The sequence below is a fragment of the Chenopodium album genome, chromosome 25 (assembly GCF_948465745.1).
Source record: "Chenopodium album chromosome 25, dcCheAlbu1.1, whole genome shotgun sequence".
In the NCBI taxonomy this organism is placed as follows: Eukaryota; Viridiplantae; Streptophyta; class Magnoliopsida; order Caryophyllales; family Amaranthaceae; genus Chenopodium; species Chenopodium album.
The window spans coordinates 15104366-15117886 of record NC_137858.1 but is presented as its reverse complement, the minus strand read 5'-3'; the positions used below and the strand labels follow the sequence as shown (position 1 = coordinate 15117886).

The following is a 13521-nucleotide window of genomic DNA, read 5'->3' as shown; positions in this document are numbered from 1 at the left end:
AAATGTAGGAAGTGGAAATTCCTAAGGAATTTGGAATTCAATTCCAACAAAACATGGGAAATTAATTTCCCACATCCTTCCTTGGTCACTCAAACTTCCCACATGTATTTTGGGTAAAATTACATTACTGTCCTCAAAATTTTGGGAACGGAGTTCAAGTTATAATAATACATGGGTATTACATAAGTTAACCAGACAAAATATAGGAAATTGATTCATGGGATATACAATTTCCTATATGTCAATCAAACACAATTTTAGTATTTCATGAGCAATAAATTTTCTGATGCAAGATTAATAGACATTATTTAGTTATTATTAATTATTAGGATGTTTGCCTATGAGTTTTTAAAATATGATTAGTAGATATATTAGGATTAGGATTCTTAATATTTTATCTTATTTTAGGACACAATTATTAGTTTCCTATCTTATCTTTGTACGATCTATAACCCTATAAATATGAGTGTATATCAATAATAGTTTAAGAATGAGAGAGATATGTTATTCCTGCGAGAATTAGAGTACTGATCCAATGTTATTATAGCTTGCGAGCCTTGTGAGAGTCTTGAGATATCCACATCATTTTCCCATATGTATTATAACTTCCTATAGGCAATTAATTCCCATATGCAACCAAACGAGGGAGGTGGATATGGGATTCCACGGATATGTGAGAGATCGAGTTAAAACCCCTTTGGATATGTGATTCCATTACAAAAAAAAACTTGACCAAATAAAAAATTAGATGGACTTACAGACTCACTGTAAAATTAAATCACTCACTACTTTTTGCAAACTGGGTAGGAGAGGGTAAAGTGAAGCTGTGTTTTTAGGGATTAGAAGTCATACATGTTAATTTGTTATAAGTAGTAGATCTGAAAATTCAGCTAGTCACCTCCCCATTCGTATACACAAGATAATTTGTGTTACTACAAATAATGCATGCAAATACCCCATAACTTTTACAGACTTATTTAGTATTCTACATTTCTACTGCTTCTATTCAAACTCTAAACGACACTCAATGTAGGAACGAACTAGGAATAAACCAAGATACTATGGGGTGTATTTGAGTTTAAGGTTGGCGTGATTTAACAATCCCCTAAAGTTGAATTCGTACACACAAACTCTTAGCAATCTATCTTTACGGATACACAAGAACACTATGACCATCTCTTCGGTACATTATTATTGTTAGTACATACAAATTTAGATCAATGCCCAAATGAAAGCCTTTGATGAAAAGATATCAATCAGGTTAATTAGAACTTGAACAAAGTAATTAATTGCGCGAATGTAATGACAACGTAAACTCCATCAGACACCAAATTAATGAAAGAGCCTGGTGCACAAGCTTGCTGTTACTAGAACCTCCCCTCTAGTCCTCAAACTGTTAAACAAAAGCTAATAAACATTGCAATATTCTAATCATCTCTATCTTCCAACCTTAATTACAAGGTTATCTTCCTCCTTCGCTTGCAGATCTGATAAAAAATTTACAGCTGACAAAAATCAGAGACAATGCTCCAATAGTGTCATTGCCGTAACATAATCAAGGTTCTTTTAAGCATATAAACATGCTCCTGAATGAGCACTATCCCTGCAACACAACTGAAAGTTCAATTGACAGTTCACTGTGCTTGTTGACCCAATAAGAGGCTCAGACTTTCGAATGCACCAGCTAATTGTCCTACCAAAACAAGACAGTTAAATGGGAAGCATATCGACAGCAACAAACATGAATGCTCAAGCAGTTCCATAATACAGAATGAACTACTCTTTATTATTGCCAGAAATGGGTAACAAAAGAAAACTAGCATTGCAGTTACATTACAAGGACGATTATTGAAATCAATAGTTTACTTCGACTGGCTCAAAGCCTTTGTCAATGGAAGCAACCACAGCATCAATTACAAGTTGAGTTTTCCGACTAATTGTAGGCCACTTCTTCTCTGGAGCTAGACCATGGTGTTTTATGCCATAAACCAAAGCTGAAAACTCTTTAACCATAAGAGCTTCCTGGGTAAGATCCGTAGTTACAATGTGCTCACTCGGTTTTTTATTCCATTCCAAATCTTTGTCAGTGAACCAAGCTTCAGAGACTGTTGAGAAAGAGGCATCCGCTTCTTTATATGGAATAATGAAATCACTCACTTGCAAGGTGCCTTTGGTGCCAATAGCTGTTATATCCATGGTTAGGTTGGAGAGAAAAGAGCAGTGGAAGGTGGCTACTTTGCCATCTTCCCAGTGCAAGGAAGCATCGCAGGATAACAACACCCCAGCAGAGTTTTTAATAGGAAACCTTAAAGCCGTCACATATTTAGGAAGTTCATAATTTGCAGCCCACAGACTTGCCCTGATGCAGTACCAGCCAGCATCACCTAGGGCACCAAGAGCATCGAGATCAGGCTTTACCCGGATGTCATTTTCAAGGAAGTCCTCATCGGCAGAAAAGGTGAAAGATGATTGCACCTGTAAAATGTGGGCCAATAATGAGAATAGAGCTTCTGAAAGTTTCAGAACTTAAGATATTGACAAAGCACTCACAACAAACATTATGGACGCCAACTGTACCAAAAATTAATGGTCAAATGTATAAATACTTATGATATCCATACTTTAGACCATATAGTCTTATAGAATATAGAATGCTAAAAGGCTTCCTCAGTTCTTTTTGGCACTCATGAGAGCCTAAATTATTCAAATTATTGTCCCTGATCCCACAACTAGGACTCGCTCAATATTCCCTTCAATCTAATTCACCCAACTTTCAGTAGAATCTGATTTAACAGTAATACAAGTGAATTTTCAGTGACTCAGCTAGTCCCAAAAGAGTATATTTGTAGCAAGATTAGCCCAGTTACCTCCTGTAATTCACATACATAAATGAAAGTGTTTTCTGATCTATTATAGAAGGAGATCATGAAACAGAGCCCCTGGACTCAAAAAGAGTTTTGAACCATCTATTGATGTTGTCTATTTTCACAAAAAGGTCAAGGGAATCTTACTCGGCTCTCTTTCAGACATCCCATCATAGTTCATCACAGGCACTTTTACTACTAATTTCCCTAATCATTTAGTATGCTCCCTTCTTGAGCATACTGTAACATCCTACACTTTTACAGAACAAAAGTTGAATGGAGTTCAATCATGGCATCTAATCCTAGACTTCACATAGTATATTCAGGCTTTGATTCATGAGCTCTCATGGTCACACTTACTAGCTATGAGATATTATGACACATGAGATGCCAGTTTCAACAAATAGTAGGAAATCCCTTCAAACAAGAGTTCTAATCCCAGCCTTAATTGGAAGCTCAGCTTTTCTGAAACAAAGCCAACACTTTTCATATCTCATTTAAAGAGCTAGATGACAGGGTGGAACCGGTGGAACTCCTGATGAATCAATTCAGCAATTCAGCAGCTATTCTTTGGATTTTCAATGCTTATGTATATCATAGAGCAGTATATATTACATTTAGTGAATATTATTATCTCTTCATTAAATTTTTTTGATAAGGTACAATAAGTTTTTTTGACAAATTTTAACATGAAACAGAGAGACCCTAAGTTAGATGAAAGAATGGATTTGCAGCTGGTAGATGCTCAACAAGAATCAAAAATCCATAAGCTAGACCTAGTTAAAAGACAAACCTTTAGGGACACATGCCACCACCTCATTTTATCTGTATGCATATTCCTTCTAGTTTTCTACATTTTCCCTGATTTTCTTATATACAGCTCTGTTGCACAAGCCAAAAACCGACTTCACTGTTTAATTACCATTTACTCAACAAGACATGCCCCCTAACAATAAAGAAACACAAGGAAAACATAATTTATAAGCACACAATATCTTTGTAATCTACTTTCACTAGATCTCAAAAGTAATATCACTTATTCCAAGAAATAGTTTATGGGAAACCATAGCATATTCTTCCCAACCCCACATCAAATAAAAAGACATTAGCCATGTTTTCATATGAGCATAGCTTAAGACTTTAGCAAGAATAGCAACTCAACCAGATGAATTACACAAACCAGTGAGTGCAATAAAAAGTTTTTTTAAAATTAATAAAAAATAAAAAGATAGCCCGGGAATAGAAGATATATCAACTCAAAGCTAAGAATCACAATCAAGATAACAAATATACAATTAATAGCAGATGCACAGAAGAATTCACAACCAGACAACCAGAGAAAAAAATAAATGTGCATGCTGTCTATTTTTCCAGCTAGAGACTTACACTTCCCCAGAAGAAAGGCACATGTAAATACCAAAAAAGCCTTCATTCAACACCAGGACCAGCATAGCCCTCACTTGTGAAATTAACTACCTGAATAAATCTTCAGCACTGACCCAAAATATGCCCCTCAATAATGAGAATTTATTCTGTTCTCAGCCCAGCTAAACTTAAATCCCTAACACAGTGTGATCAACATTTAAATTTTGGACTTACTAGCTTAAAGCCTAGACATAATATTTGGTTTTAAATGCAAATTCACCTCAGCATTAGGCCACAACAAAGAAATATTTTCAGGGCCAGAAGAAGATACACCATTTACAGAAGTTAGGAACAACTACACAATAAGATAGAAACGACAGGAATTGAATACACCATCCCAAACAGCCAAGATTTCAAAACCCAAAATGATAAAACCCGACGTTGGGAGTTTTCAATGGTTTCAGGGCTTTCTGGCAGTGACACTGAAAAGTAGAGAAAGGAATTAGAGTTGATCCCACAGACACCTATGCTAGGATGCACCTCTTCTAACCTTCTTATGAAATTAGGAATTATCATCCTTTCCCAGTACCTGCAACCGACAAGCTCCAATATTGTACATGATTAAACATCAAGCGATCAACCAACATTGGCAACATAAGATGTTTTCATCTCCAAGCTTTCAGCAAAAATCCTCAAAATGTCCATAAAGTAAACCTAGGCCTGACAGGTGCCAGGCTTTAGAGATTAACCTTCTGTCCTAGATTTTAGAGGATTGGGCCTCAGGATACTTGAAAAATCAGCATTATAATCAAATTATAAGTATGACAAGCAAGGTTCTCTGACAATTCAAGAAAAGCACTAGTTCAGAAGATGCTTGTACATGCTGTACATTATATTGCTGGCAAGTGGCAACTTGTTCATGAGTTTCAACAAAAGAATTACATGCCTCATAGAGTCATAGTACAACCAGCAATATAACCTCAAGTTTGAATGGGCGATGTGGAGGCCAATGGAAAGAAAGTAAAGAAAAGGCATGTCATTTCTTAATTTGAATACTTGGAGTTGGGACAGAGGAACATTTATACAATATAATGAGATGACTTCAGTTACAGCAAAGATACTTCCGATGCAGCTTAAGTATGCCTTCCTCACTTTCCCTTGTCTTACCTTTCCTTCTTCACTTCTCCTTATTTCCCCATATGGACCATTTAACAGAATAGTTTACTAGACTTTCACTAATGCAAAATTGAGAACATAGTCACCACGTCAGCATTTATCATTCGAACAAAATCCCCAAACAAATCATTCCTGATTAGCAACCAAAGGCTAACCAATCTAATTCTCTAGATATATTCAAACTTCAAACCATGGGGAATTGGATACAATTGCATGACCATCATCGTAAAATCCAAAATTTTGAACTTCTAACAAGGTAAATTAAGAAGGATCTCAATTGGTCTGTTGTACTCAAACAAACAAATTGTCCTTATTCAATCCAAAACAACCACAAACTTCAATATTGTAGCCTCAGTAGCAAACCTACCTACATTACACAAACTCTTCATTCCAAACAAGATTATATATCTTCAAACACTAAAACCTTCACCTTGAAACACTAAAAACTCATCCCCAATCTTACTAATTCTAAGTTTTCAACTTATTTTATTTAACATGCTTAAAATAACTCCAAAGTTCACAATCAAATACTTACAAGTTACAACAAAATCAGGCAATAAAACTCATATGAAAAAGTATAATTTAATACTCCCTCCGTCCCTTATTGATGGTCACTTTTGCTAAAAAATCACGGGAATTAAGGAGAAATAAAGAAAGTACATTGAAAAAGTAAATTTACATTGGGTATGCAAAAAAGTAGAGAGAGAAAGTAATTAAAGTACATGGGAAAGTAAAATTTACATGGGAAAGTTAAATTTCCACAAATATTTTTGCAAATGTTAGAGAACTTTGGTAAAAAAATAATATTAATGGTACTTGAAAAAAGCAAATGTGACTAACATTTTGAGTCACCAAAAATGGCAAAAGTGACCATCAATAGGGGACGGAGGGAGTATTAACAATCCCCAATTTCACCCATTTTCTTAACATAATCCCAATCTTTGATTGATTAATCTAAATACACCCTTTTAGCCTATTGGATTAAACAGGACAATACAAAATAGAAATGTGGTCTATTATTTAACGACAACTATGACAACAATATCAATCACAAAAAACTTACCGCCTTAAGCTGACCAAAACGCTGAGAATCCCTCAAAAACTCCCCCATAATCTTAGTCCTAGGATGATGCATCCACATAGTCCCATCCATAAATTGAACCCCATTTGACTCACAAGCCTTCAAAATCACATCCAATTCCTTAACATTCAAAGCAGGAGGTTTCTCAACAAGAATATGCTTCTTCTTCGCCGCAGCACGAACCACCCAATAAAGATGGAGGCTAGTGGGTAAGGGTACATAAAGGGCATCCACTTCAGGGTCATCGAGAACTTCATCGTAACTTCCGTAAATCTTGGTGGAAGAAGGGAAGCCATTGACGGCTGCGTAAGTTCGAGCTTTGTCGATTGAGCGGCTGCCAATGGCGTAGAGGGTGGAGTTTGGGGAGTGGGTTATGGCTCGAGAGACTTTGCGGGCTATGTCTGCGCAGCCTAGGATGCCGAAGCGAATGGTGATGGTGGTGGATTGATGAGGTTCCGCCATTGATGAATGATGGAGGTGTTATTACGGAGAAAGAGTGAATGGTATTGAATTGTTGAGAAAGCGCCAGAATCAGGATATTCTTGTTTATTTTCAGTAGATGTGGAGGTTATACCGTTCATATGTGTCATATCAACGGCTCCACCACGTCATAATCGTTAACATTTTTATATTAATTTTAATACTCTCTCTGTTTTTAAATACCTGCTCTATTTCTTCATGCGCGGAATTTTAGGAGAAAATTGGAGAGATTTATAAATTATAGAGATAGTGGGATAGTTGAGAAAATAAAAAATTATACTCGTAAAAAGCAAAAGTAGTGGAAGAATTGGAGGAGAAAGAGTATTATATTGGGTCCACTAGTTTTGAGAAATAAATTAAATATTGTAAAAGCTTTCCAAAAAAGGAAATGGAGCAAGTATTTAAAAACGGCCAGAAATAAAAGCGGAGCAAGTATTTAAAAACGGAGGGAGTACTTTCGTTTTAAATTATTTGCAACGATTAGATATTTTTGAAATAATTGTAATGCAAACGCAAATTCATGTTTCATGTTTAAGGTGGATTTAAGTTAAATTATTGTAGTAATAAGTTTGAATGTTAGTCATGTTAAGCGTAATGGTAATGTAGTAGTACATTTTGCTGGGAGATTATCCCCCTAGTGGGTCAAAGTTTGTTTTTCTTGATTCGTTCCCCCAAGGTATCATAGCCTTGGCGGAACTCGATTTGGTGTGATTAATAAAACTCCCTACTTGCATTAAAAAAAATACTAATATATTAGATTAAAAGCACATTCTTTCAAAAAAAAAAAAAAGATTAAGAGCACATTTTGTGTGCGGCTGATTACACCATGTGGCCACTTGTAAAAGAATAAATTAGCCTTATAAATATAACACTCATCGAGTAACCCCTATAACACTAATTAACGAATTGAAGTACCCTTAACACTGACAAAATGATTCCCGTAACATTAACGAATGAAGTAACCCTGTATTATTGACCGAGTAACCCCTATAACACTAACGAAGTAATACCAATCATTGTTGACCACACCATATGACTAACCACATTATAAGAATTTGTGTTAGACTAATCATACTTCATATTAGCTTTTATTACATGTATTTATCATAAAATACACATCAAAATAAATTAAATTCATCACAAATAAAAAATTACCTCTAAATGAGTAAAAGTTATTATACATATGAGTCTGTTCACATTTACTTAATTTCAGTTCAGTTCAGCTCCAATCAGTTCAGTTCAGCTCTTAATTTCCCTCTCTCATAGAATATTCATTTCAGCTCAATTCAGTTCAGTTCAGTTCCAATCAGTTCAGTTCAGTTCAGCTCAGTTTAGTAAATGTGAACAGACCCATAGTTAAAGTTATCTTCACTAAAATTAATAGCATAAGTCTGCATTATACAAGACTTATTGAAGGCTCAAATTATCAAATGCAAAACTTTCCAATAAAAATACAGAGTTTGTTGAATGCAAACAACATTGTCTAAAACAAACCTGAATGCTTTAGAGCACCTCAACTGCCGTCTAAAAGAAAAACATAAGCACACAACAAAAGAACACCAAATCAAGCATTAGACTTCCAAATTTCGATGGCAATATATGTTTGCCAATCAATAGACTACCTCGACTGGCTGACATCCCTTGTCAATAGAAGCTATCACAGCATCAATTACAAGTTGTGTTTTCCTACTAATTGTAGGCCACTTCTCCTCTGGTGTTAAACCGCGGTGTTTTATACCATCAACCAAAGCCGAAAACTCCTTTACCATAAGAGCTTCCTGGGGAAGATCTGTACTCACAACATGCTCACTCGATTTGTGAGTCCATTCCAAGGCCTTATCAGTAAACCAAGTTTTGGACGCTGCTGAAAACGAAACCTCTGCAGCATTATACGGAATAATGAAATCGTTGACATGTAAGGTCCCATTCGTTCCAACAGCTGTTATGTCCATGGTTAAGTTGGCGAGAAAAGAACAGTGAAAGGTGGCTATTTTGCCATCCTCCCAACACATACAAGCATCACAGGATAATATGACCCCTGCATCATTTGTAACCGGTTTTTTTAAAGCAGTCACGGATTTAGGCAGTTGGTAATTTGCAGCCCACAGACTCGCTCTGATACAGTACCAGCCTGCATCACCCAGAGCACCAAGCGAATCAAGATCAGGTTTCACCCGAATATTGTTGTGAAGGAAATCGTCGTTAGCCATGAAGGTGAAAATTGAGTGTACCTGTCAAAAGTTTAGACAATATATATTGAGAATAGCTAGTCTCTGAAAGACCAGAAACACTGTCTTACAAGCCTGTCAAGCGCGCATTATTGCAGAAAACAAACTGTAGGATAATATAACCCCTGCATCAATTCTAACCGGGTTTTGTAGAATATATGAATATCAAATGGATTTTATTTGTAAATGAGATCAAAGAATAACAGGTTTTGTGAGACTAGGCATTATATGATTTTCTTAATACCACTAATTTTAACTAGGTATGCCAAAACTTCAGAACTTTACAGCAGTTGGACTATTCTGACAATACTACTACCTAAAAGCTTAGAAAAATTATGCTATTACTAAGAAGAATGCTAACTATTATTTGTAGTACTAGTTTAATTTGAAAGATACTAGCACTTGTAGTATACAACCATGACCATATCATTTGGAATTGAGGAAAATCTTTAAATGTATACTTCATCCATGGAAGAACAGAGGTGAGAATCGATTAAAGAGAAAGTGAAAAGGAGGGAAATTGAAGAGCGTGACCCATTATGATGTCAGTGGGCAAAATGTGGTACTCCCTCCGTCCCTAAATTACATTGTTCTTTGGAAATTTACACGGGAATTAAGGAGGGAAGAATAAGACAAATAACAATAATTAGATAATGCAATGAAAAGTACAAAGATAGATGAGTTATTACTCATGACAAGTCATCAATCCTTTACAAAAAAAAAAGGACCAATTACATGCTCTTAATTAAAAATTTTTAACCAATCATATTTATTGTAATTTGGCACAAGGATTATGAGTGAGATTAGGTAAGGATGAGTGAGAAAGCATTAAATATAAAACAGAAAAAGAGAGTTGATTTACAAAAAAAAACTTACCAAAAATAGAAAGGAGGAATGTAATTTTGGAATACCAAAAATAAAAAGGAGGAATGTAATTTAGGGACGGAGGGAGTAATCTTTAAGGTTTTAAAGAATTGTTGGTGGTAAAAAAAAAGTAAATTTAAAAAAAAAAAAAAAAAAAAAAAAAAAAAAAAAAAAACTGTTGGTGATTATGTATAAAATGGGCACTATTATTGGTGTTATTTTTCAAATTTTCCTGTTTAAATCAAAATAGTTCAATTACATTGGGAGTTGGGACTTCCGAAATAGAAAAATGAAGCAAGATATTCAAGATAAAGGTAGTAATTAGAATATAATGCAAACGGAAAAATTATTTACTCTCTCCACTCCTTTTTTCTTTTGCCCCCCACTTTCTTTTTCGTCTCTCTTCAATACTATATGACTATATTCTACTTCCTCCGTTTCTTTTTACTTGCAACACAGCCTTGTGGCATGTGTTTTGAGGTCAGATTTATGTAATGTAAACGGATAAATTATTCATTATAATTTTTACAAATGATACTTAACCCTATTATAATCTTCGTGTAAAAATTATATTGATGAAATCGCTCGTTTACCCTCACTAATCATCTCCTAAAACTACGTGCCTAAAAGGTGTGTTGCAAGTAAAAGAAAACGGAGGAAGTATATGTTAGACAAATTAAAAAAAAAAAAAAATACAATAAAAGTATAATTTATAAAAAGTTAAATGTAAAATTTTTACGACATGAGGTAATAGAAGAAAGACGCTTACAGCCTTAAGCTGGCCAAAATTACCTTCATTCTTTATTTCAAAATAATTTTTATTACATTTAACTTGACTTTGCATTATCTTATATTTCGTGCTACAATGGGTCTACGTATATAGCTTGTGACCATTAATGAGGGATACCCAGTCAATTTCCCAGATAAACAAAATGGGGTATAATTGTCTTTTCAAGTAGCAGGGAAAGGGTATATGCATCTTTTCATGTATTAGTTGAGGGGTACATGTGTAATTTCCTCACCAAATAGTAAAAGCAAAAAACAAACAGTAATTGGACAGCTTATCAAAAGTACTAAATAAATGACCCTGCTTTTTCAATATATTTACAAAAATGCCATCAGATTAACAAAAATTCGTTTATTTGGTAGATTAACTTGTATTTTCCCACCATTAATATCTTAAACAAAATATTGAAATATAGGCCTTGTTTGGTAAATGGCTTTTCATTGGCTTTTTTATTGGCTTTTGGCTTTTGGCTTTTTCATTTGGTCAAACATCCAAAATTCGTGTTTGGTAAATGGCTTTTTCAGCTAGTTGAAAAGCTGGCTTTTAAGCCAAAATGAAAAAGCTACTTGGAGTACCTTTTGGCTTTTGGCTTTCTAAGTTACTAATAACATTCAACAGCCAATTTTACCAAACATGTTTACATACTAATAAAAAGTCAAACAACCAACAAAAAAGCCAATACAAACAGCCAGTCAAACCAGCCAATCAAACCAGCCGACAGCCAACAGCCAACAGCCAATTGCCAAACAAGTTCATAGAATAAATCATATACCCATGACCCATTGAAATAAATCTAACAATAATTAAATTTTGTTGTTTTTATATGCTAAATAAATTTTAAAAATATTAAAAATAAAATTTAAAAAGTCAAATGTAACAATTAGATCAGAGGTAGTAGAAGAAAGACACTTACAGTTTTAAGCTGGCCAAAACGCTGAGAATCTGCTAAAAAATCCGCCATAACCTTAGTCCTAGGGTGATGCATCCACATTGTACCATCCATATATTGAACCCCATTTGACTCACACGCCTTCAAAATAACATCCAACTCTGCAACATTCAAAGCAGGAGGTTTCTCAACAAGCACATGCTTCTTCTTCTCCGCGGCACGAACCACCCATTGAAGGTGCAAGCTAGTCGGCAAAGGCACGTACACCGCGTCAACTTCAGGGTCCTCGAGAACTTCTTCGTAGCTCCCGTAGATCTTAGTGGAAGGGAGGAAGTCATTGGCAGCCGCGTAAGCTTGAGCTTTTTGGATGGAGCGGCTGCCAATGGCGTAAAGGGTGGAGTTTGGAGAGAGGTTTATGGCACGAGAGACTTTTCGGGCTATTTCGGCACAGCCTAGGATGCCGAAGCGGATGGTGGTGGGTGGATGAGATTCAGCCATTGATGAATAATGTATGTATGTAGTATTATATTGGAGTGTTGAGAAAAGTGTTAAGACTTATAATTGTTAAGAAATGAAGAGTAGAGTTATTTTGATGAGTGATTAGCTTATTTATGCACGTTTTCTTATCTAGGCTATACTGCTCTACTATGGGCTACAACCATTGAACCATACAATACATGTAGTGGTCAAGAAGGAAAACAATTTAAAATAGTGGGGTCATTTCCATGTTTGGAAATGTGTGAATCTCCCAATTTCATGCTATAATTAGAGTAAGACTGTAAGACCAAAGATTCTACAATGATTTTATATTATAGAGTAATATTTTAATCTTAGTTGTTCATTGTTTGCGATATTTACTTAAATCACAAATTAGACTTTGGTGAGTCTGGCCCTATCCAAACCCTATTAGATTAATAAGGTCGGGTAGGGTTTTAGAATTTTAGACCCTAAGTGTATGGGTAGAATAGTAGAAGCTTTAATTCAGATACACAACAAGATATTCATTAAAAGAGTTTGAAAAAACAGCACGTCTTATAATAACAAAGTAACACATATAACATTGACCAAATAACCTATGTAACACTGATTGAGTTACCCCTATAACACTAACTGAGTAACCCTATAACACTAAGAAGTAGTAACCATTTTAATATTGATCAAGTAATCCCTATTAAACTAATGAATTAACCTTTGCCACACGGTGTGACCAGCCACATACAAAACTTTGTGTTGAACAAAAAGGTGAGTATGGATTCGGTTTGGATTCGAGTATTAGTACCTTATCCATCCGAGTATAATAGACCCTACAAAGATACTCATATATAATAAGGATTACATCTAGCATTAGAATAAACGTACAATTTATGTAAATTATCATATCCCTAGTGGTTTATGTAAATGCCTAAATGATATTAGCAACTAACAATATTTAGCAATAAATAAATGATAATTAAAAATTCTGATCTGATCTGATAATAATGTTTCTTGATCAATTCATTAAAAATAAATAAAAAAATATCTTTAATAAGTTGAATAGAACAAGTTTTGAGCACATTCTTATATAAAAAATTAAAAATCAAATGTTTTAGGGCCTGTTCACATTTACTTAATTTCAGTTCAGTTCAGCTCCAATCAGTTCAGTTCAGTTCAGTTCAGTTCAGCTCTTAATTTCCCTCTCACATAAAATATTCATTTCAGCTCAATTTAGTTCAGTTCAGTTCAGTTCCAATCAGTTCAGTTCAGTTCAGCTCCAATCAGTTCAGTTCAGTTCAGCTCAGTTCATTAAA

General features: G+C 34.8%; 1 protein-coding gene and 1 pseudogene across 1 annotated transcript; both read right to left on the bottom strand.

Annotated features, from left to right (window-relative positions):
- Window positions 1–1746: 1746 nt before the first annotated feature.
- LOC145614459 (putative oxidoreductase At4g09670) lies at window positions 1747–7015 on the bottom strand. The gene is made up of 2 exons (XM_081669515.1): window positions 6469–7015; window positions 1747–2475 (listed from the first exon to the last, which is right to left on the bottom strand). The coding sequence occupies exons 1-2, from the start codon at window positions 6946–6948 to the stop codon at window positions 1855–1857; spliced, it is 1101 nt and encodes a 366-aa protein (XP_081525641.1). The 5' UTR covers window positions 6949–7015; the 3' UTR covers window positions 1747–1854.
- Window positions 7016–8576: 1561 nt separating this feature from the next.
- Window positions 8577–12232, bottom strand: LOC145613773 (putative oxidoreductase At4g09670 pseudogene; annotated as a pseudogene).
- Between the last annotated feature and the right edge of the window lie 1289 nt (window positions 12233–13521).